Source organism: Clytia hemisphaerica, unplaced genomic scaffold, assembly GCF_902728285.1.
Source record: "Clytia hemisphaerica strain Z4C2 unplaced genomic scaffold, Clytia hemisphaerica genome assembly, whole genome shotgun sequence".
NCBI lineage: Eukaryota > Metazoa > Cnidaria > Hydrozoa > Leptothecata > Clytiidae > Clytia > Clytia hemisphaerica.
The window spans coordinates 291,017-315,576 of NW_027103987.1; the positions used below are offsets into that span (position 1 = coordinate 291,017).

The window sequence follows — 24,560 nt, forward strand, 5'->3', positions numbered from 1 at the left end:
AGTATATAATGGAATAACATTGATTCTCTGCGTGTTGTTCATTATTTTTTCAATAGGTAATTCAAATAAATTTTATACTGGAATGACTTTCAAGATTCTCTGACAACTCTAGGTCGGTTTTGTATTCTTTATTATGAAGTTACGATTCACAATTTTGAAATAAAATTGAAATACTCTTACTTTGAATGACAAGCGGTAAAATTGAAATCAGCAAATTACAAATCTCATTGCAGCATGTTGTTATCTATGAAATGAAATGTAAATATTCTGGGTTATATAGTACCATAGAGAGAAGGGAAATTTGTATTAATGTCACATGGGTTTGCTCTGTGATGTTCAAAGCAATGTTAAGTTGAGCTTTTCAAAGAACATCTATGGGGTACACAAAGAATATTCAATGTAATACCGTTTCCTTTGGTGGTATAGATGGCAATCTTGATAGGCCCAACACATTAATTTAATTGTATCAAGTATTTGATTCAGTTTATGTTGTCTGTTTTTTGTAGGAATGTGTCCATAATGCAGAGACATTTATCAAGACATTTCAACGCTTGTTTTGAGAAACCAGTGATCATTTCTGTGTATGACAGATTGTAAACTGTTCAATACAGCAAGGCTCTCCCAAATAAACTTGCGTAAGCTCTGTGGATTGTTTGTAGTTTATTTTCGAATATGACATGTTGAATTAGTTATGAAGACAACATCAGTTTTAGTGCTTTCCCATTCATTTTGGCTTAAAGTTTGGTACTAGACTCTCTTTACAATCAAGGTCTTATAGAAAAAATTACCTGATTTGCAAAGAAATTTAGTGCCAATAAAAGTTGACAGCCATATCCACTTGACAGAAAAAGAACCAAGTTATCAGAATCTTCACATTTGCTACATTCTTCATCAATAGCTGACAAAAATTTGGTAGCTAATGTATTGATGACTTCAACACTATAAAGAACAAAATACAATAAGAGAGAAAGAGAAATAGAAAGGAAGAAAATCTTCCTCTTTATCAACTAACAATCCCCTATCAACATTGCTGTATCCAGTTATACAAGCACAGTTCTGGTGTCAAAATATTAGGAAAAGCGTTTGGTACCAACCAGTAAGAAAACAAAGTAAAATGTTTGAAGGAACTTATTGATTTGTGTGGAAACAATATGTGGAAAAAGAGAGATTCTGGGAAGCCATTATTAAGATAAAGTGTTGGATATATGATTGGACCTGCCAATTATGAAAGCAGATTATATGATAATGGCTTGAAATTCAAAATCAAATATTAAAAGAAAATTGAATATGTGTACCCTCCTATGAATGAAGTTGTAGCACTACACTGGCTTTGAATGAGCAATGGGACAAGTTCCTGCCAAAAGCCTTCCTTTTCCTAAAATAAAGAAAATAAATGAATTCAAAAAAGTTGTGGTACAATTATGATTTTGTTGTGATGAAGAAAGATAGTAAATAATCATCAATAAATTTAATTCAAAATGTTAAAGTTGAAAATAGTGCAGTTGAAAATAGTGCATTTAAAAATGTACTTAAAAAATATATTTAAAACTTTCGCAGTATTTAAAACAACACACTTTCAAAATAATGTGAAAAATATCAACCAAGAGCCGCCGACATTAGAGATAATAAAGAAAGGACTCATCAGCACTGCAGCATATAAAAAATACCTTGAAATTTGTAGAGTTTTGATACTTTTCCCAAATATTGTCCATGTTTTTTCATCACTTTTAAGTTTTTGATGATCTTGAAATAAATATAAGATCAATAAAAAGTCTCATTATTATGTTAAAATCTAGTTGGCCTAAATACTGCAAGTCTAAAGGTGCCTTTGAATTTCTATTAAAAGGAGTCTGTTTTAGAAGTTATATCAGTCTGTAAATTGGTCTAATATCAACACCCCTTGTCTCATCCCACCACCCTTCTTTAGCATTGGGAACAAAAGGAAAATTGGAATTGCTGATGTAAACTGTTTCTTTGCTTAGTGGTCAGAGAAGAAAAAAATATTTTTTCAATCAGTGATTCGAGCTTCCTGTTATTCCTATCTCTAAAAAAGAGCATCAGACTTAGATGAGGGATGTTGACATAATACCAGCTTATATTAGAGGCGCTGTGGCATAGTGGTCATTGACCTTGGTTGCCGCACAGGCGACTGAGATTTGATTCCCACTCGCACTGGTTCACTTGGCAAGTGAATGAACCTTCGCCCGGGTCAACCCATGCCATGTGAGGGGAATTGGGTAGTCAGTCCAAGGTGCTGACGGGGCGCTCATTAAAAGCGTCTATAGTTGCGAAAATAGGCCTCAAAGCCTCCTGCAACTCAACCAAATAGAAATAGAAATATTCTTTTCTAAATCTTCCTCAGGCCGACCCTAAAAAAAATAAAGTTTCCGGTCCACCGGCCGGGTGAAATTTTTTTTCGTTGTCACCTGGCCGCATCTTTTTTTCATAAGAACCAAATAGATAACAGAGGAAACTTTCTTCTTAAAAACCTTTACTCATTTAAACTCCCAGCTGGCACACAACGTTGTTTCGACGTTCATATAACGTTAAAAAGACGTTATGAACATTAGATGGACGTTGAAACAATGTTGTGTGCCAGCTGGGCTGTTACATCGATCTCGTTGCTATATAACACTCTTAAAAAAGTTTGTTTAGCATGATAGCATGCTTTCTGGACATTACGGATCAAATAAACAGTGTTATGCATTTTAAATGAGTGAAGAAAATTTTTCTTTGTCTAGGATAGACGAGGATTTCTGAATGTTAAAGATCAAATAGATAGTATTATGCATATTAAATGAGTGAAGAAAATCTTTGTTTGTCTAGGAGGCTTTCTGAATGTTAAAGATCAAATAAATAGTGTTATGCATATTAAATGAGTGAAAAAAAGGACTTTTTTCTAAAAAATGACGCTTTTTGAAGATGATTTTTTACAAATTTTCTTCATGTCTTTTGAATACGTGAAGCAAATTTAAAGAATTATAGCTCAAAATTTAAGTTGGCCTTTCTTCTTTCTAACGGTGCAGCAGCAGCAGCACTTTTCGAAATCCTCGTTCTAGTTCTAGTTCTATTAAGTGATCACATAATACGCTAACGTACATTATCATGATATTGAAAATAAAAAGTCATAAAAAAATACCTAATAAAATGAAAATAACTAAAGCTAAAAGTGGCTGTAAGAAGAAGTAGTAAGATAGCGAAGTAGCGAGATATGACTGAAGCTGAAAGACACCACCACAAGGACTTAGAATAGTATGTAGTAAACGGGAGGCTAAGATGTGATAATGTAGACCTGAAAGACTTGTGATTTGATGAAGTTAATAAGATATAAAATATACATTTAAATTTTTATATAATATATAAATATGATTACTTAAAATTAAATATTATGATTCAGTATTATGTTTAATATAGGCTAAAAAGAAAGCAGAAACATAAATAGTAAATAAATAACTTTTGCCTTGAATGCACGACCTAGCTGCTGAGCTGAATAGAAAAGAATAGAATTAGAGAGAGTTTGAGATTAGAGGATGATGACTAGATTGAGACTAGATACTAAGGCACAGCAGGAATAGAGCTAAAATAAAAAGCTTGAAATCAGGAGGAGTTATGAGCAAGTGAAGGCAAAATGTAAACAATTAAAATGATACATACAAGTTAAGTATAGTGCTCATTGACACCTTTACAAAAAGAATCATAATTTAACTCAGATATGAGATTCACGGGTAATTCATTCCACAGGCGGATGGTTGACGGGAAGTAACTGAATTCATATGTTTGAATCCTTGCATTGATTGGAATAAGTTTAAGATGAGTGTAACGTGCACGAGGTGCAAGAGCGGATAAAGATTCAACTTTGCCATGAAGAATTTTATGCATGAATTTAACTTTATTTGCTGTTCTCCTGGTTTGAAGGGTTTTAAGTTCAAGATTACGAAGCATCGATGAGGGACTACTCATTTGCCGCCAGTCATTCGAGATGAAGCGTGCAGCTTTCCTCTGAACCATTTCCAGCTTATAGATGTTGGAGGCTGAGTGAGGGTCCCATACGACTGATCCATATTCCAGGATGGGTCGGACATAGGTTTTGTAGCATTGAAGCTTTGTATTTGGGTGACATGATCTGAGATTCCTTTGTATGTTGATACAATTGTTTTGAGCTATATATGAGGGTTAAGGAATAATGGGAAGCGGTGCGCGTCACGCAAAATATATTTGGGACATGCCTTAACTCACCCGAGATATAAAAAGTGCAAATTATTTTTTTTCAATCGCTTTGTACTGCAGGTACTTTATGAAGGAAAAAGAAAAAAGAGCAAAAATAAGCAAGAAATTCTATTTCAACCGTAAAAGAGGATATTTCCCTTCACTCAGATCTAATGAACCCTCCCACCTATATACCTTTATAAGTTGAGGGTCCCCAGGCAGACAACAGGTTGGCAAGTATAACATTGATATAGACAGAAAGTCAGATAGTAGGGACTTTTCTAAGCACATTTTTATGTTTGTATACCAGAATAGTCAATCAACAATTGAGCCTTTAAAAAGGAAGAAGATGCCCTTCCAGGTATCAAAATAACGTTAAAGGGGATGTCAGAATTGGGAAATCATTTTTACCATTAAAGATACCCTGGATAAAAAAAATGATTGCAAAATGACTGAATAAGAAATCTTACTGCACCATAAATCAAATCTGCACAATATCCTTTTGCCGCTGGCAGAAAAGGTAGAAAATTTAAAGAATAAGTAGGTTTTCAGGCTTCGGCATAAGAAAAAAGAAGGCGTGTGATCATCGCACGCCTACATAGTAATTTTTAGTAATTTAGGCGTGCGAATCATGGCACGCCTCATTTTCTTTAGACGTGCGATCGCGTGCGATCGTTTTTTTCTTTTATTTTATAAACATCATTAACAATGATGAGGCACAAACTTTTGAACAATTCCTAAGAATGATCTTTCTTTTATCTTACATAAAAACTAGACAACAGGAAAGAAGAAAGTGTATACTCAATCTTCATATTTGAAAAACAAAAACAGAAACCAAAAGAGCACTGAATAATCAAGAAGGAGAATACTTTATTTTAAGAAAACAAATAAGAAGAAGAATCATGCAGCAAAAGTAACTTTTAAGAAGAGCTAGTTTATTGTCATAAACCAACGACCTCATAATAGGGAAGGAAAAAGATTTGAGAGAGGAAAAATCATACAGCAAAAGTGATTTTTTTAAAAAGGTTTCAGAGAGACGAAAAATCGTGCAGCAAAAGTTATTTTTGAGAAGGGCTTGTTTATTAGCCAAATTCTGGAGCCGCTCGCTGCGCTGCCGTGCGCAGCTTGTAGGGACAAAAACTACTTTCGCTTTCGTTTTTAGGCGGGATGCGCTGGTATTTGGTAGGAAAATAGTGAGACTTCCCCTTCTATTTACCAGCAAAAAGTAGGAAAAAGAGATTGGATTTATGTTAGAACTTTTTTGGAATTTCAAGAAAAAGCCTCTTCCAAACATGAAACGTTTATAATCACTCATAGTTTGTGAAATTTTCAATTATCCTGGCCTCAGTCTTTGGCCTATAGCCTATGAACTTTTTGTACTGTATTTAGCTTTATTTGGGCTAGTACTTTTCCTATAAAAACTTTTTCTGCTCACTTTGGGCCTCAATTGTGTATGATAGGTAGATTTTGGGTTGGGAAATAGGTAGAAAGTAAAATTATACATAAACATGTTTGAGTGTTTGAGAGTATTTTGACTTGACTTCAAGTTATGTTTTTCTTATCTTTACCACCACAATTATCCAACAGAATAGAAATTATAAACTATTTTCAAGCATAAAAATATTTGGCTAAAGCAAATTTTGTACAAATTTTATATATTCTAACTATAAAGTAAAAACATCTCGAAAAAATTTTATTATAATCCTTTGTGACAATACTTTCTCTGATGGGAAGTTGGAAGCTTTTCTATACCAAAAAGAATTGAGCACTTATAACTATATAATTCAAATAAAAAATAATTTCAGACAGTGAGGCATCATAACTTTGCCTGAAAATGCAATGACTACGAAGTGGATTTATATGCAGGATATCCAAAACAATAACAATCCATTATATGATATACAGTCATGTCAATGTCAAAACATACTTTCAATTTTTAGCGGCGGATTTGCTTAAATGGGCTCTTCCAGAAAAAATCCGTTCATGGGGGGTGGAGGATGAATTGTCCAGGGGTATTGAAAAAATACCAAAAAATAGCAATGTCCAGGGGGTAAATTCCATTGTCCAGGGGTATTTTTTTGTGTCCACGGGGTTGATTTGATGTTTGTCCAGGGGTATAACCCGTGTCCAGGGGGTTAAATATCAAAATGTCCAGGGGTAATTCATGAAAAAAATAATATATCCTCCACCCCCCATGAACGGATTTTTTCTGGAAGAGCCCAATCCTTTTCTTGTCCTGGATCCAATCAAAACCTGCACGTAAAACGTAGCCCAAATCAAGTCACTTCTATAACATAACTTGGTCTTTGATGACTGGAAGGAAAGATTCAACGACAGACAAAACATGTTGCAATTCGACAACATTGTGAGAGTTAAAGTAAGAAATTTATCCTTCAGCGCAGTCAGTGATAGTCCAGGGTCTGGAGCTCAACTATTTTTTGCCTTTGATAATCTGATGGTGGAAAAAATAGAGCGCAGCGCCATCATTCAAATCAGAAAGCGAAGATAGTATACGGTAGACTTTCTGACTATCCCCCAGCCAAAATGTAAACAAAATGGCTTCCGCCTCGATTTTTGTCCCGACACGCTCATCAACTGCAGCGCAGCGAGCGGCTCCAGAATTTGGCTAGAGAAGAAGATGTGTATCCATTAGAGTAACTTTTTTATAAGAAATTTTATATACATATAGCAGTTTGAAAGAGTAAAGGAAAGTTTACCTTTTATCTATACCTTTTATTTATCTATTTGGTTCTTATGATTAAAGTAGAAAATGATATTTGATCTTCTTTCAACAAACAGAAAAAATATTTCTAGAATAAATTTTTGCATGTGCGATTGATCGCACGCCTCGCTAGGTTTTCATGATTTATGGCGTGTGATAAATTGCACGCCTAAAAGGCTTTTAGGCGTGTGCGGAGGCGTGCGCGTGCGATCGCACGCCTAATATGCCGAAGCCTGGGTTTTTGTTTTTCGAAAGGGTGCGCTGCACGTTGGATTTTGTAGCATTTGATCTGATGTCACTTTTATTCTCAGAAACTCTGCACACGAATGAGCAGTTGTTATTACGTCGAATGAGGAAAAAAGGCTTGTGCTGCGCGATATGTTTCGGCGCTGCGCCGAGGCCACGAAGACTGATTCAGACATATAAAGTAACTCATATCATAATACGCAAAAGACTTGTGTCGAGCTGCGTCGAAGCCACAAAGGCTGTTTTTGACATAAAAAACTCCTACTCCTACGATACGCAAAATACTTATACTGCACAATATCTAATATCGAAACACCACACGCAGCGCCAAAATAAATGTGCAAATCACCACCCCACTCATGCCATGTCAGCAGATAAAAACCCCAGCATAAATGGTGACAATTCCACGTTTCAAACAATGAAATGGAAACTTTGGTTATTGGTGTGTTGTTTTCCTCTCATCCAATGAAATGTGAAGTTATCATATGTGTCATGATTTATGACAGGGCTCGAAATAATGGTCGGACATCGGACATTGTCCGACCCAAATAGCTTCCTGTCCGTCCTAAAAATCATATTTCTTCAAGCTAAAGTAACCTGATCGGACATTTTGTCCGACCCACTTGAAATCATTATTTCAAGCCTTGTTATGATGCTGTTTTTAAAAATAATCACAATTCAACTGAATTCAATTTGGTAATTTTAACTTAAAGGTCAGTTCGGCAAGTTGCATAGAATGACACAGTGCTGCAAAATTCCACAACGTTCCGACGTTCCTGTTTTTCGCCTTTTTTAAATAAAGTAATCTCACTGCCAATGATGATTGTGAAAAATCCGTAGGTATAGGAAATTGAAATCCTTGGGTGAAAAGTTTACTTTTGGATTGGTCTACTACAAAACGCACATGATTTTGAGACCCCGTTTCTTGTGTCACCCTGTCTGGTGACCCTGCGCCTCTCTTTTAGTTAAAAACAAGCGTTGTCAAATCTTTGATGACTCTGTGAAAAGACAAGGAAACTTTCAATGAAACTAAACCCCTTGCTTGGAAAATCCAAGCTCACAACCCCTTGCAAAAGTTTGTCCTATATACCACCCCAGCAAGCCTGCTTTAAAAATGGAACAGCCCATTTCAGATCCAAAGTTATTTTACTGGTTCTTTTATAAAGAAAAGCGTGTTTATCTGGTATATCTATTAATATCACAATCTTACCTCAGTAGCTATCAAAAATCAACCTTTTCATACTGTACTGACCTGGCTGTTCACAAAAAATGTACATGGAAAATGACTTTTGACACAGTCAGTATCCGTGAAAACCACACCGAACAACAAGAACATAAACTGGATTGTTTATAGTAGAAACATTCACTGAGCACGTGATTAAGCTTTAATTCCAAGCTTCCTGAGTCTCATTAGCCAGTCTGAGTTTGAGTTTATCTGATATTCCGATGGCGTATTGGCGGCCGCCCACGCTAAAGCTCTAAAGGAGCGGGCCAATATTGAAAATTTTCCCGACCTTCAGAGCTTTAGCTAGCCTGTTAGACGAAAACCGCTTTTTTATCGCGATTTAACAAAGAAAAAATTTGGTTTGTGCAGAGGAATGTAAAGAGATGGAAAAACAGCTTCTTGAAAACAATGGAAAAACGGCTCGTCATATACCAGGTCTCTTGCCCTTAAGGGAGTTTATGTCGAGTTAATAGGTTTCTTTTGTTGTCGCTTTAAAAAATCTGCATAATTAGCGTGTTGTGACAAAATTCTTTTGTTTCAAGCCTAATTATGCGTAAACTTTTAGGGCTTATATTTTGGGTACACCTCTCCTATACGAAAAGGTGCCTATATCTTCTTGCTCAAAATTTCTTAGCGATTCTACTGATATAACCGCATCATGACCGCACCATTATATGGAGAGCTAGAGCTCGAGAAAATTATAACTTTATCTTGATTTTACTCGATTTCTGACAGTTTTACAAGAATCAATTTAATATCATTGCGTTAAGAATTTCTTTTGCTATACATTTGTAAAAAGTTTGCTCCTTATTTTTAAAAATTGAACTAGTAATCGGCGAAAAAGGAAAAACTAATTTTCATTTTTATCGTTAAATCATGTAGAAACCGTCCAATTTGTATTAGCCAAATTCTGGAGCCGCTCGCTGCGCTGCCGTGCGCAGCTTGTAGGGACAAAAACTACTTTCGCTTTCGTTTTTAGGCGGGATGCGCTGGTATTTGGTAGGAAAATAGTGAGACTTCCCCTTCTATTTACCAGCAAAAAGTAGGAAAAAGAGATTGGATTTATGTTAGAACTTTTTTGGAATTTCAAGGAAAAGCCTCTTCCAAACATGAAACGTTTATAATCACTCATAGTTTGGGAAATTTTCAATTATCCTTGCCTCAGTCTTTGGCCTATAGCCTATGAACTTTTTGTACTGTATTTAGCTTTATTTGGGCTATTACTTTTCTTATAAAAACTTTTTCTGCTCACTTTGGGCCTCAATTGTGTATGATAGGTAGATTTTGGGTTGGGAAATAGGTAGTAAGTAAAATTATACATAAACATGTTTGAGTGTTTGAGAGTATTTTGACTTGACTTCATGTTATGTTTTTCTTATCTTTACCACAACAGAATAGAAATTATAAACTATTTTCAAGCATAAAAATATTTGGCTAAAGCAAATTTTGTACAAATTTTATATATTCTAACTATAAAGTAAAAACATCTCGAAAAAATTTTATTATAATCCTTTGTGACAATACTTTCTCTGATGGGAAGTTGGAAGCTTTTCTACCAAACAGAATTGAGCACTTATAACTATATATCAAATAAAAAATAATTTCAGACAGTGAGGCATCATAACTTTGCCTGAAAATGCAATGACTACAAAGTGGATTTATATGCAGGATATCCAAAACAAAACAATCCATTATATGATATACAGTCATGTCAATGTCAAAACATACTTTCAATTTTTAGAGCGGCGGTACTTCCAAAATTTCAGAATTTTTGAGCACTTTCTTCGGATTTGCTTAAATCCTTTTCTTGTCCTGGATCCAATCAAAACCTGCATGTAAAACGTAGCCCAAAATCACGTCTCTTCTATAACATAACTCGGTCTTTGACGACTGGAAGGAAAGATTCAACGACAGACACAAAACATGTTGCAATTCGACAAAATTTTGAGAGTTAAAGTAAGAAGTTTATCCTTCAGCGCAGTCAGTGATGACCCCGATCTGACCGATGGTGTCTCTTCAGCCATTTTTGGAATGAATAAAATGAATCATGAAATTTTTGTTATCCAAAGGGATGGGTGAAACCATGTTTGAACTTGGATATCTCTCTCCATATCAAAACTGTTCAATGCGATCAAAAAAATCTTTCCCAGCTGAATTCCATGAGAGGGAATGTTTTTGAAGCTACTATAGTCATTGTTTGCATCAATATAAAGTTACTTCTGCAAATTAGTAGTCTCCACCAACGGCTTTCGAAAGCAGCAAAATCCACAAAAGTACTTGAGTGAAGTTTGTAAACAAAAAAGCAAGTTTCACACATCCATTATGTTCACAAAGTATTGTCTGTTATTCCAATGTATGATAGAAGTCTATTCCAATACATTTGATGTTGGTTCCAAACAGTATTCTTCTTTTTTCTTCCCAAGAATCACCAAATCTACTCAAAAAGCACTGTTTTGCAGTGCTTCCCCCAGCCAAAATGTAAACAAAATGGCTTCCGCCTCGATTTTTGTCCCGACACGCTCATCAACTGCAGCGCAGCGAGCGGCTCCAGAATTTGGCTAATGGCGAGCCGTCTTTTCTGGACTTACATTTAACGACCTAATCAACGTTTTTACAATAGAGTTTTCAATAGAAGTGATCGTTGAACTTTGAGTAATCAGAAAAGCTGTTTTTCCATCTCTTTACATTCCTCTGGTCGGAAGAAAATTTCTACATCGGGTGCCAGATAAAGTTTGAGTCGAATTAAAAGTCTCAATTGGCCCGCGAACGCTGACAAGGCCCATAAGCTCTATAGTAAGGTGATACAAAAGTAAATAATCTCCAAGTGAGCACGTGGTTTAGCATGGTCGTAAGTATTTTCGTTATTTGTTTAAATTTTCACATTTTCACTCCAGTTCGATTTTCAGCACATTCAGATGCCTTAAACACGATTAATTTTACTACTGTATATCACCCTATAATTTATATACTTTTTTATACAATGTATATACTTTTTTATATAAATATACCAGGATGTAATTGATCGAACCGTCCCGGGGGGGGGGGTACTACCCTTGTCGACCGACGGGGGTGCACCGCTGAGGTTCGAAAAATGGACCCTACGTGGGACTCGAAATTTGTGAAAAAAGTGACCCTGAATGGGACTGAAATTTCAAAATTGTCTACTTTTTCCCCAAATTTTCCAAAAATAGGCACCCTACACGAGGGACTGATTTTTCTATTTTGGTGTTTTTGCAACCCTACCTGGGACTCGTAGAGGTTAAAAAAGGTACCCTGACCAGCAGAGCATCCCCGTAACCCATCTTGCCCTAGTACCCCGCCCCCCGGGCGAACCGTATTTTTAATCAAACTTTGTTGGACCATTTGTTCGATTGGTTACCGTAACTTGGTCTAATGTCGACACACCCCTCCTCTAATTCCGACACCCTTTTTATCAGCTGAAATTTATAGAAAGGTTGAAACTGTTTTTATTTGCTTAGTGGTCACAGAGGAATAATTCTTTTTCAATCAGATCAGTGATTCAAGCTTTCGTATTATTCCTTTCTCTAAAGAAGGGTGTCGGAATTAGACAAGGGATGTCGATATTAGACCAACTTACGGTATGTTGAATACTTTAATTCTTCAAAATATAGGGTTTGTTGAACTTTTTTGAATTTAATGGAAAAATACACTTTGAGACAACCCTTTTGAGGGAGCATTCAGAATTAGAATTTGCCCAATAAATTCTTGTTGTCGAACTTTAATCATACTCACAATTTTATTGGCTTTTAAAAAGATTACTTTTCTTCCCTCACTAAAAATGACTTGTGGGTCGTGGCTTAATACCTGGCCGCAAAAAAAAACAAAAACACCTCAGGCATTTTAAGGCATGTCCAAATTCTCTGTAATTATTAAACACCAATAGCACTCGCCAAGAGGTGTTCATTCATACCTTTTTGGAAGCGTATTAGGGTGTAGAATATGAAAAGTGCTGTTCAGTAATTGTTTTGCTTGCCTAAATAAAGATATATGAATCAATATTGCAAAAAATGTAAAAATGCTGACGTCAGCAAAACCTGTTTTTTGAATAACTCCAGATTGGCTGATGGTATAAACATGAAATTTTGACCAAATTTGCACATCATTAATAGAATCATTTTGAAAAAAAAAATTTTGTTGACGCCAGCAATTTATTGCAAAAATTCGTATTTCTCTGATGTCTGCTGACGTCAGCAAAATTTGAAAAAAAAGATTATGCACACCAAATGGCATAGCGAAAATGCTATTTAAATCAACCCCAAGTGACAAAAAAATATTGACGTCATCACATAATATGAGGTGTGTACTACAATTTACATAAAATATTTTTTCATGCTCAATAGGATGTTGACGGTGCAGGTGGATATAGATTGACATGTTTTGAAAACAATATGTGTCATCACAAGCGATTTGAAGTACAAATAAAACGGAGCGTTCTTGAGACGTTCCTGAACGTTCATGAACGCTCCATAGCGTTCCTAGAACGTTCCAGAACGTCCTCGATCGTTCTAAAACGTTCAGGGACGTTTCTGATCGTTCCAGAACGTTCAGAGACGTTCCAGAACGCTCGAGAACGTTGTAGAACGTCCCGGAACGCTCGCGAACGATCTTTTGAGTCCAAAGGTTAATATTGACTCAATAAGAACGTTATGGAACGTTTGAGAACGTTCGAGAACGTTATGGAACGTTCAGGAACGCTTCTGAACGTTTTAAGACATCCTTAAACTTGTAAATAAAAGGGAATGACCAGGAATGTTTAAGAACGTTCTCTAGCGTTCTTAGAACGTTCCTAAAAGTTCAAGAACGTTCCATAACGTTCGTCTTGCTGGAACGTTCCATTTCATTCGTATTTAAAGTTGCTTGTGATGACACATATGTGCTCCAAGAGAGCTGTATTAGAGATACGAAGATTGTGACGTCATTTTTCTCAAAATGTTGTAACCCAGATATTTTGACTATTACAATAGAAGTATCGAAAGTAATGGAAGTATCAATGGAAGTATCGAAAGTGTCAAGTATATTTCTAAATTTTGAATTTTGAAAAAAGGAAATTTGAGAGCTGTCGACACACCCCTCCTCTAATTCCGACACCCTTTTTATCAGCTGAAATTTATAGAAAGGTTGAAACTGTTTTTATTTGCTTAGTGGTCACAGAGGAATAATTCTTTTTCAATCAGATCAGTGATTCAAGCTTTCGTATTATTCCTTTCTCTAAAGAAGGGTGTCGGAATTAGACAAGGGATGTCGATATTAGACCAACTTACGGTATGTTGAATACTTTAATTCTTCAAAATATAGGGTTTGTTGAACTTTTTTGAATTTAATGGAAAAATACACTTTGAGACAACCCTTTTGAGGGAGCATTCAGAATTAGAATTTGCCCAATAAATTCTTGTTGTCGAACTTTAATCATACTCACAATTTTATTGGCTTTTAAAAAGATTACTTTTCTTCCCTCACTAAAATGACTTGTGGGTCGTGGCTTAATACCTGGCCGCAAAAAAAAACAAAAACACCTCAGGCATTTTAAGGCATGTCCAAATTCTCTGTAATTATTAAACACCAATAGCACTCGCCAAGAGGTGTTCATTCATACCTTTTTGGAAGCGTATTAGGGTGTAGAATATGAAAAGTGCTGTTCAGTAATTGTTTGCTTGCCTAAATAAAGATATATGAATCAATATTGCAAAAAATGTAAAAATGCTGACGTCAGCAAAACCTGTTTTTTGAATAACTCCAGATTGGCTGATGGTATAAACATGAAATTTTGACCAAATTTGCACATCATTAATAGAATCATTTTGAAAAAAAAAATTTTGTTGACGCCAGCAATTTATTGCAAAAATTCGTATTTCTCTGATGTCTGCTGACGTCAGCAAAATTTGAAAAAAAAGATTATGCACACCAAATGGCATAGCGAAAATGCTATTTAAATCAACCCCAAGTGACAAAAAAATATTGACGTCATCACATAATATGAGGTGTGTACTACAATTTACATAAAATATTTTTTCATGCTCAATAGGATGTTGACGGTGCAGGTGGATATAGATTGACATGTTTTGAAAACAATATGTGTCATCACAAGCGATTTGAAGTACAAATAAAACGGAGCGTTCTTGAGACGTTCCTGAACGTTCATGAACGCTCCATAGCGTTCCTAGAACGTTCCAGAACGTCCTCGATCGTTCTAAAACGTTCAGGGACGTTTCTGATCGTTCCAGAACGTTCAGAGACGTTCCAGAACGCTCGAGAACGTTGTAGAACGTCCCGGAACGCTCGCGAACGATCTTTTGAGTCCAAAGGTTAATATTGACTCAATAAGAACGTTATGGAACGTTTGAGAACGTTCGAGAACGTTATGGAACGTTCAGGAACGCTTCTGAACGTTTTAAGACATCCTTAAACTTGTAAATAAAAGGGAATGACCAGGAATGTTTAAGAACGTTCTCTAGCGTTCTTAGAACGTTCCTAAAAGTTCAAGAACGTTCCATAACGTTCGTCTTGCTGGAACGTTCCATTTCATTCGTATTTAAAGTTGCTTGTGATGACACATATGTGCTCCAAGAGAGCTGTATTAGAGATACGAAGATTGTGACGTCATTTTTCTCAAAAATGTTGTAACCCAGATATTTTGACTATTACAATAGAAGTATCGAAAGTAATGGAAGTATCAATGGAAGTATCGAAAGTGTCAAGTATATTTCTAAATTTTGAATTTTGAAAAAAGGAAATTTGAGAGCTGTCGACACACCCCTCCTCTAATTCCGACACCCTTTTTATCAGCTGAAATTTATAGAAAGGTTGAAACTGTTTTATTTGCTTAGTGGTCACAGAGGAATAATTCTTTTTCAATCAGATCAGTGATTCAAGCTTTCGTATTATTCCTTTCTCTAAAGAAGGGTGTCGGAATTAGACAAGGGATGTCGATATTAGACCAACTTACGGTATGTTGAATACTTTAATTCTTCAAAATATAGGGTTTGTTGAACTTTTTTGAATTTAATGGAAAAATACACTTTGAGACAACCCTTTTGAGGGAGCATTCAGAATTAGAATTTGCCCAATAAATTCTTGTTGTCGAACTTTAATCATACTCACAATTTTATTGGCTTTTAAAAAGATTACTTTTCTTCCCTCACTAAAAATGACTTGTGGGTCGTGGCTTAATACCTGGCCGCAAAAAAAAACAAAAACACCTCAGGCATTTTAAGGCATGTCCAAATTCTCTGTAATTATTAAACACCAATAGCACTCGCCAAGAGGTGTTCATTCATACCTTTTTGGAAGCGTATTAGGGTGTAGAATATGAAAAGTGCTGTTCAGTAATTGTTTTGCTTGCCTAAATAAAGATATATGAATCAATATTGCAAAAAATGTAAAAATGCTGACGTCAGCAAAACCTGTTTTTTGAATAACTCCAGATTGGCTGATGGTATAAACATGAAATTTTGACCAAATTTGCACATCATTAATAGAATCATTTTGAAAAAAAAAATTTTGTTGACGCCAGCAATTTATTGCAAAAATTCGTATTTCTCTGATGTCTGCTGACGTCAGCAAAATTTGAAAAAAAAGATTATGCACACCAAATGGCATAGCGAAAATGCTATTTAAATCAACCCCAAGTGACAAAAAAATATTGACGTCATCACATAATATGAGGTGTGTACTACAATTTACATAAAATATTTTTTCATGCTCAATAGGATGTTGACGGTGCAGGTGGATATAGATTGACATGTTTTGAAAACAATATGTGTCATCACAAGCGATTTGAAGTACAAATAAAACGGAGCGTTCTTGAGACGTTCCTGAACGTTCATGAACGCTCCATAGCGTTCCTAGAACGTTCCAGAACGTCCTCGATCGTTCTAAAACGTTCAGGGACGTTTCTGATCGTTCCAGAACGTTCAGAGACGTTCCAGAACGCTCGAGAACGTTGTAGAACGTCCCGGAACGCTCGCGAACGATCTTTTGAGTCCAAAGGTTAATATTGACTCAATAAGAACGTTATGGAACGTTTGAGAACGTTCGAGAACGTTATGGAACGTTCAGGAACGCTTCTGAACGTTTTAAGACATCCTTAAACTTGTAAATAAAAGGGAATGACCAGGAATGTTTAAGAACGTTCTCTAGCGTTCTTAGAACGTTCCTAAAAGTTCAAGAACGTTCCATAACGTTCGTCTTGCTGGAACGTTCCATTTCATTCGTATTTAAAGTTGCTTGTGATGACACATATGTGCTCCAAGAGAGCTGTATTAGAGATACGAAGATTGTGACGTCATTTTTCTCAAAAATGTTGTAACCCAGATATTTTGACTATTACAATAGAAGTATCGAAAGTAATGGAAGTATCAATGGAAGTATCGAAAGTGTCAAGTATATTTCTAAATTTTGAATTTTGAAAAAAGGAAATTTGAGAGCTGTCGACACACCCCTCCTCTAATTCCGACACCCTTTTTATCAGCTGAAATTTATAGAAAGGTTGAAACTGTTTTTATTTGCTTAGTGGTCACAGAGGAATAATTCTTTTTCAATCAGATCAGTGATTCAAGCTTTCGTATTATTCCTTTCTCTAAAGAAGGGTGTCGGAATTAGACAAGGGATGTCGATATTAGACCAACTTACGGTATGTTGAATACTTTAATTCTTCAAAATATAGGGTTTGTTGAACTTTTTTGAATTTAATGGAAAAATACACTTTGAGACAACCCTTTTGACCTCGTACTGTTGAAACCATGTACTCTTAGGTTCCAAATAAATGCAACCCCCTGGACCTTATAAGGACTCCCCGTTTAATAATTCAGCTGTCAAAGAGAAGGCCCTTTATTTTGCTCTAAATAGCCTGATTTTAGCCCCCCCCTTTATTTGGAACCTAAGAGTAGTTTACAAATGTTATGTCCTTTGTAATTTGTAGCTAAGGCTCTGCTTTTGAATAAAAAATTATCTATTAAAACCATTTTAAGCAAATTGTGATAAGGATGTGACTTTCATAGGACGGTTTAGTTGAGGATGATTTTGATTCCATCAATAATACCGTTAAATCTGCTTAAGGGATTACTACTACAGAACAAAGCGGGAACTCCTCCTAACATCTGGATACTTCAACTAAGTTCATACATTTGATTTTCAAATTTTGATGCAATGAAAAAAAAGTATAAAAACTACAGTTTGAAATCATCAATAACTGCTTTGGGACTTTTGATACAAGGACTTGTCGTCAAATTTGACAGAACTTCAAAATTAGGTGAATTTCAATTTTCAAATTTTCAAATTTATGAAATTTCTCATCTTTTAATTTTCAAAATTTAGAAAAATACTTGGCACTTTCGATACTTCCATTGGGGCCATCTATATAGTATGTACGAAGTGAAGGCGGAGAGGGCTAGGCAGAAGTGTATGTCTTTTGTTTGAATGACGTGACATTTCAATGGTTCACTCTATTCTCATTATAAACCCTAATTTTCTTTATTTTTCAACAGGAAAACAGCTTAGACATTCCATTTGGAGAAAAAAGAATTCCTGCTATCATCACATCACACCATTCATCAAATAAAGACAATAATGAAAATGCTTGGGTCATTTTAACACACGGTGCTGGAGGAGATATGAATACTAAACAATTGTATACTTTATCTCAACACTTTGCTAGCAGTGGATTCACTGTTCTCAGGTTCACATGCAAGCCACCAAACTTCAAATACAGAGTCAAAGTATTTACACAGGTCATAGTGAGTAATCATTAGTTTATGGTAGCGATATTAGGAAAGGCTTGGATGGAATAAGGCTAAGGAATTCTTTTCAAAGTGAAATGTTGAAACTCTAAAGAGTTGATAAGAATCCAAGATTTTCAAATATTCTAAAAACTGAAAAATTTCAATTCTATAAAAATTTCAATTGTTTAGATAATTCTCCTTGAGAATTAGACAATAAACAAATAGCTGATGACAACTAAGAAATGCAGTCATGTGAACATTTGATATGACCTTTCTAAGCAGAAAATCGTGAATCCACAACAATGAAAAAGTTTACCGGACGTGTCCAGAAATATTTATATTTTTGATGACATCACAAGCAAAATGATTTTTTTTTGTGAAAGAATATAATGGGTATATTATACATCAATCGAAGCGTTTTCTAACGCAAATTAACAAAAAGGTCAATATCCATGTCTGTAAAACGTTTCAAAACCTGTCGTAACTTTTTATGGAAATATTTTTAGATATTTTTACAGACCTTTTTCTTAATCTATGATTGACAACGCTTCAATTGGTATATAATATGTCTTTTTTGATCTTGAAAATCTTTTAGTTACCCTATGGGTATAAAGTAAATGACGTCATTGTGACCTCAAATTTTACCGAACGCTTCCAGGTAAATAATTCTACAACCGTTGGCAGGGCATTTTGGGGTATTCAGGTTATATATGACCGATTTAAATTAGTTTGGGATTGTTCGCTCAATTTTTATTTTTTATGTGTCATCAGCTACTTGTCCAAATATCTTACCAACAGTCTATAACTATTTTTGAAATAGCATAAGACTTAAATCTAAAGACAGATCTAAAAGATCGATAGGAATATTTGGTATGTAATATGTACCCAGGATTTCTTTCTTTTGTATTTAGGAATATGCCAGGACGACGTTAAAAGCTTCGAGAGTTATTATTGGTGGTAAGTGAATTGTAAACTATCACCACTGCATTAGAACAAGATTTGAACCTTGAAGGATCAGAATACCTAGATATATTCCAGTCCAGGGGGGACAACACTTACTTTAAAAAAGCCTTTGTATGTAAAAAATCAGGGTTTCAAAATTGGACCCTTTACATTAATCCATGAGTTGAGAACGGATTTTTGACGTTTTGGACTCAACGAGCTTACGGGACATATCATTTATCAAATTCTGTTATTAATTCTAAATCGGTATTTATATTTAATGGCATTTTTTTCAGCCTTTTGTAAGACTTCAAACCCAAATGTCTCGAAATTATACGAAGTTAAGATTGAAAATCATCGGAATCAACAAAATGATCGAATTTTCCTTAAGTTTGCACCAAACAAATTTACCTAAATGTATATTTATTTTAATTAATTTCAGGGCGATCAATGGGTGGTAGAGTAGCAGCAGAAATCGCATGTCAATCACAAAGCGATTCAGTTATTGATGGAGTGTTTTGTTTAAGCTATCCTTTACATAAATCAAACGACCATAACAATTTACGAACATCACATTTAAAAGGAATTGAAATACCCATTCTTATAGTAAATGGTACTAAAGACACTATGTGTGATATGAACCTAATGAATGAACAATTTAATTTATTGCCCTGTATAAGCAAAACATTGAATTGGATAGAAAATGCTGACCATAGTTTAGAAAACAAAAACTTTGAACAGACTATGAAAGAGGTAGGACAAATGCTTGTAAATTGGTGTTCATCTGTGATCTGAATTAATAGTTAGAAAATATTCTTTTTCTTAAGGGCTACATACACTACACAATATATTGTCAGGCTGAGTGCCGGCAATATATTGAAAAGGTGTCCGTAATATAATATCAGCTTGATTTGCAATTTTCCAACAATATAGGGGGATTGTTTACAGCAAGAAAATTCATATTTATTATAGAGCTCCTGTTATTTACTTCGTATATTACTGTCCGAAAACGATATATTGTGTAGTCTAAGTAGTCCTTTAATGGTCACTCCAATCCAATGAATTTTGGCGGATACTGAAGTTGTAAATTGAATCTGGGAATAAAGCACAAGATATATTTATACAGAGGAAGATATATATTGTAAGATAAGAAAAGACCCGGTATTGAAATTGTTATTAAAAATTATTTACAAAAGTTTTTTTTTATATTTTTGTACTGTTTTGGTGTTTTTGTGTTCATTGGAATCTTGCAATTCTACGTTGCATGAATTTGTTTGCTGTGTGTCTCGTGCGTTCACCTTTTGGTGGCTGTGGAATACGGCTTTGTATTTGTCCTTGCTTTGGTTGTGATTGTTGGATGTTTGGGAGTCGTGGAATTCTAGAGACAGTTTGTTGGATGGATTGTTTTGGTTGAATTGGTGGTTGAGGAATCCTTGGCAAGGCTAAGGTTTGGGGAGCTTGGTTTTGTGGAGCAACACAGCTTTGGCGAATTTGGTTTTGTGGAGATACGGTTTGAATGAGATCTCTTTGTTGAAAGATGGACGGTAAAACTGGAGTTTTATTCAACTCTTGGTGAACGTCTTGTTGTTTTGGTGCACCACGTACACGAACTGACGGATCACGTAAACGGAAAATATCTTTGTTCAAAAGACTTGGTTTGACGATTCCTTTGATGGATGTACGTTTGATGGCAAGTTCGTATTCAGAATGCATGCTTTGTTGTGATTCTACAACAATTGGCTGGCGTTTGACGACTCTGCTTTGAACAGGTGGCAAAATAGTGGCCATGTTGAATTCGTTTCGTCTTGGTTTAGATTTTCCATAACCAGTAGACCCAATGTTATTGTAAGATTTGACTTTTTCTTTGAAGATTTTAAATTTGGATTCAGGAGCAATTCTCTTGTTAGAAACGACGTGAGTTGGGATTGGTGGTAATCCCTTTGGAGCAACAGCTTCCGGCATGACAGCTCTTTGTGGTTTTCGAATCACAGAACGGTTATCATAATACATCTGCTCCTCGTCAAACTCGTTTTCATAATCATATTCTTCATGATCTTCTGGTGATTCCAGCTCTGGAGAAACTCGTTGATTTTCAAAGAATGATGAGTCATCATCTTCATCAAGTGGTGTGTATCTCATGACGTGTTCTGGTGACATCACTTTCCTTTGTTCGACATCCACTGGTGTTCTTCGATGGTAAGAAACTGGAGAGTCTTTTACTTCGGGAGAGTGTACAACTCGTCCTTCTGCTTCGGGAGAGTGTACAACTCGTCCTTCTGCTTCGGGAGAGTGAACAACTCTTCTTTCTGCTTCGGGAGAACGAATAATTTGTCCTTTTTCTTTGGGAGAGTGAACAACTCGTCCTTCTACTTCGGGAAAGTGTACAACTCGTCCTTCTGCTTCGGGAGAGTTAACAACTCGTTTTTCTGCCTCGGGAGAATGACCAACTCGATCCTCAGGAGAGTCAACGAATGGAAATGCATCCTCTTCATTTTCTCCTTCGATTTTTCCAAATAACTCATCCATAAGATTTTTGCAGTCTTCAATTTTTGATTCTTGAATCAACGAATATTTCTGCAATTCAGTGAATCTGAAAAAGAGAGATAACAGTGACTTATTGTCAATTTGAGACGTTTATTTGATTCCATTACTGAGGTTAGTAAGATTTCTTTGCAATCACCACAAGAAGATTTTGGCTTTTACAGGTAGCCGCCTTTTAACTTAACCGGCTCCCTTCTGGAGAGTTGTAATAAAAACGTGAACATGAAAAATATTTCCTCCCAAACGTTCCTCACCTTTGTTTAAGATAAGTGTACATTTTCTTCAAAACGTCAACATCCTCGACTTCATCCAATCGTTCATCAAGTAACACCAAATTATCGATGTAAACAAACTGATGATCGTGAAAATTCCCCCGCAAATATTTCGACTCTGATGAAATGTTGAACATGTTGCTCAAAAGTTTCTTCTCAGCTGAACACATTTGCTTGAAGGCAAATTTCTTTAACTGCTTGATGATGCTGGATGAGCTATCAACTTCTGATTCTAGTTCTGTGACATAGTTGTGAAGTTCGTTGCATCTGAAGTAATAATTTTAGTTTTCACTTATAGTTCAATAAAGTCAGAAGAGCTTACATTCAACAAGTATATGCGAAGGCTGTGGTCCGGGGGCAGTGGGTTTACAAACTGACGGTATGTGCGGCGAAAAAATTGGCTTTTAGAATACCCTTACAGTGCATTTTTTATAAATTTTAAACTCTTTTAGAGCAAAAAAATCAAGATTCTCGAGCACAAATTTTCACCCTTACAGTGCATTTCTGATAATTTGAAAAACATACCCTTAACCGCCGCACATACCCGTCGGTCAATTTGCCTGACTGCCCCCCCCTCCGGGGAAGGCTGCCTTATGGTCTTGACAGGCCAAAGAAGCCTCGTACCGGTTTATACTTTAATAAACCAGCTGCGCTGGAAAGTCAGCCCAAAATGCTTAGAAGGCTTAGAATGATTAATAGGAAGTACAGATAAGAAATCTGGCTTTGTTAAAATCTGAGCAGTTTGAAAGAACGTATCTATTTGCTTGAAACGTTCAGAAGAAAACAGAGCAGTGCATAGTGGAATCCGTATCCAAAGCAGAAGTCGGTGAAAAAGATTTATTCCGTTGTTGTTATACTCTTTCCATGAGAATAATAAAAGACCCAGATAGAAGAAATAGTCTACAAGTCGTATATAACTTTTAACATTATTCGAAGAAAAAAAATTTCTTTGATACTCACTTTCTCCATCTACGCTTTCTCTATAATTAGCTCTCTTTATTTACAATGCAAAAGCATCTTTTATTAACTATGGAATATGACACAAATAAAGAATCTTTTTTCTCTTCTTTTTTTCTTATTATTAATTATAAGGCTTCTTTTTATGTTATGTGTTTTTTTTCTTTTCTTATTTTATCTTGCTAAGAAAAAATTATTTTCGCGCGCTAAATAATCCCGAAATCCTGTTTCCCGAAAATAATCCGAAATCGGAATTAAAATGAAAGTCTTAACGACGAGCGGGAAAAAAATCTTCGAACCGATTTGAAGAGTCACCGGGGCTGACTAATAAAGGGTTTTCTGAAATATTTCTTGATATTTGTTTACCTCGATTGGAGATATCTGAATCCGCTTTTAATTTCTTCCGGATTTTCCATGATTTCAAGAAAGTTGACATCATTGTTGATTCTATTCTTGTAAATACTTTGACTGAATCGGAAGAAGTCTGTGTATTCAACAGAATCATTCATTTGTTTGTGTAGATCAGCCCACGTGTCTTTGCAATCGAACGGTTGCATAATGGAGCGTTGTTTGTGTTTTTGATTGTTAAAAATAATTTCATTTGAATCCATTGCTAAAGGGGATTCCATCCTTTGTTTACCTATAAATTTTTCACCGAATACGACTCGATCAACGCGATTCAAATCGATAATATCAGCGAAATGAGTGAGACCTTTCAAAAAGCGTCTTCACTCTTCAGAAACTAGTTCCTACCTAAAGTTTTTTTTTGAAGTTTGTCAATTTTTACATACTTTTTTCTGACGTCAAATATTTTTTTCGGCTATTATTTTGACGTTGGATCTTGATGACGCAAATAATTTGATCAGAATATTTGTCAAATTTATTTTCTTTCCGTATTATTTTTTTCATTTTATCCGTAACCCAAGTGTAAATATTAGAAAATGTAACATCGTATACTCCGAAAGAGTACTTTAGGCGTACAAGCTTTCGCCAGCAATTTTCGCGAATTTTGCTTTGGCCTTTTTCGCGAAAGGAAATGTCTTTAAAAATTCTTAACAGGGCAATTCTCAATAAAAATTACACCCTTACTTTTTAACTGTTTTAGAGCGAAAATTTGCAAATTTTCCTGGATTTGCTCAAATTTTTATTCGCGTATAGCAATTTTTCCTCCTGATTATGAACATATACCCCTTGAAGAGAAACTCGGACTTTTATTACGATTTTCGAATAGTATTTACTTGAAGTTACACCGTAGATTTTTAATTTTCAATTTTCAGACGCTTTATTGAACTTAATCCAGTCACGGCAAAGAGCGAGCTGTATGAGAGACTATTTGCGAACGTAGCGAGAATAAGTCAACAAAACACGTAAGATTTTCGCTTAAAGTATACGCCATCGCAGTTCCTTGGACTGGCAAGGTTACATTCTCCTCATTAGTTTCAACATCGAACGTAGCTTAACTTCAGTAGCTTCAGATTATTCAAAGCCCGATTGTAGCAAAACAAACTAACAAATTATAACAATGAACGTTTTCGATTTCAATGCTAGTTTTTAGTACCGTGAAAAGCACAGGTCGAAATCATATATCGACGCTGTGCCGACGAATCGAGATTCTATTCAGCGCGCAATCAGCGAAGACAAAAGTAACCATGACGACCATCCAAGATCTTGGATGAAGTTCAAAGTTGATATTTTTATTCCCGTCGTTGAAA

At 35.4% G+C, this 24,560-nt stretch overlaps 4 protein-coding genes across 5 annotated transcripts in view; 2 read left to right on the forward strand and 2 right to left on the reverse strand.

Moving 5' to 3' along the window:
• Positions 1 to 1,754, reverse strand: part of LOC136811106 (lysosomal-trafficking regulator-like) — a 62,722-nt gene extending 60,968 nt beyond the window's left edge. Inside the window, exons 1-4 of the mRNA XM_067067706.1 lie at positions 1,668 to 1,754; positions 1,296 to 1,375; positions 789 to 939; positions 181 to 244 (exon numbers count right to left, since the gene is read on the reverse strand). Of these exons, the coding sequence (XP_066923807.1) occupies positions 181 to 244; positions 789 to 939; positions 1,296 to 1,375; positions 1,668 to 1,712 (340 nt within the window). The 5' untranslated portion in view covers positions 1,713 to 1,754. The remainder of the gene's footprint in view (positions 1 to 180; positions 245 to 788; positions 940 to 1,295; positions 1,376 to 1,667) is intronic.
• LOC136811124 (uncharacterized) overlaps positions 1 to 24,560 on the forward strand; it is a 164,496-nt gene that overhangs the window by 84,618 nt on the left and 55,318 nt on the right. The window lies entirely within an intron of this gene.
• Positions 11,041 to 23,028, forward strand: LOC136811108 (testis-expressed protein 30-like). 2 transcript variants are annotated; one of them, XM_067067709.1, is made up of 4 exons: positions 11,041 to 11,247; positions 17,903 to 18,151; positions 19,048 to 19,093; positions 19,521 to 23,028. In XM_067067709.1, exons 1-4 carry the CDS (start codon positions 11,242 to 11,244, stop codon positions 19,871 to 19,873), a joined length of 654 nt encoding a protein of 217 aa, XP_066923810.1. In that variant the 5' UTR covers positions 11,041 to 11,241; the 3' UTR covers positions 19,874 to 23,028. The 2 variants fall into 2 exon arrangements, with proteins under 2 accessions (XP_066923810.1, XP_066923809.1); XM_067067708.1 differs by lacking the exon at positions 11,041 to 11,247 and adding an exon at positions 16,833 to 17,049.
• On the reverse strand, positions 20,315 to 23,294 carry LOC136811107 (uncharacterized). Its single transcript, XM_067067707.1, has 3 exons — positions 23,215 to 23,294; positions 21,874 to 22,158; positions 20,315 to 21,668 (listed from the first exon to the last, which is right to left on the reverse strand). Exons 1-3 carry the CDS (start codon positions 23,262 to 23,264, stop codon positions 20,315 to 20,317), a joined length of 1,689 nt encoding a protein of 562 aa, XP_066923808.1. The 5' UTR covers positions 23,265 to 23,294.

Excerpts from the sequence above, each read along its gene's own strand:
- LOC136811108 (XM_067067708.1), top strand. The coding sequence starts at position 17,026 with ATGTCGATATTAGACCAACTTACG. Across the intron at positions 17,050-17,902 it reads CGATATTAGACCAACTTACG|GAAAACAGCTTAGACATTCC; the intron begins GTATGTTGAATA and ends ATTTTTCAACAG. Across the intron at positions 19,094-19,520 it reads TTCGAGAGTTATTATTGGTG|GGCGATCAATGGGTGGTAGA; the intron begins GTAAGTGAATTG and ends AATTAATTTCAG.
- LOC136811107 (XM_067067707.1), bottom strand. The coding sequence starts at position 23,264 with ATGGAAAATCCGGAAGAAATTAAAAGCGGATTCAGATATCTCCAATCG. Across the intron at positions 22,159-23,214 it reads TTCAGATATCTCCAATCGAG|ATGCAACGAACTTCACAACT; the intron begins GTAAACAAATAT and ends TTATTACTTCAG. Across the intron at positions 21,669-21,873 it reads TACACTTATCTTAAACAAAG|ATTCACTGAATTGCAGAAAT; the intron begins GTGAGGAACGTT and ends TCTCTTTTTCAG.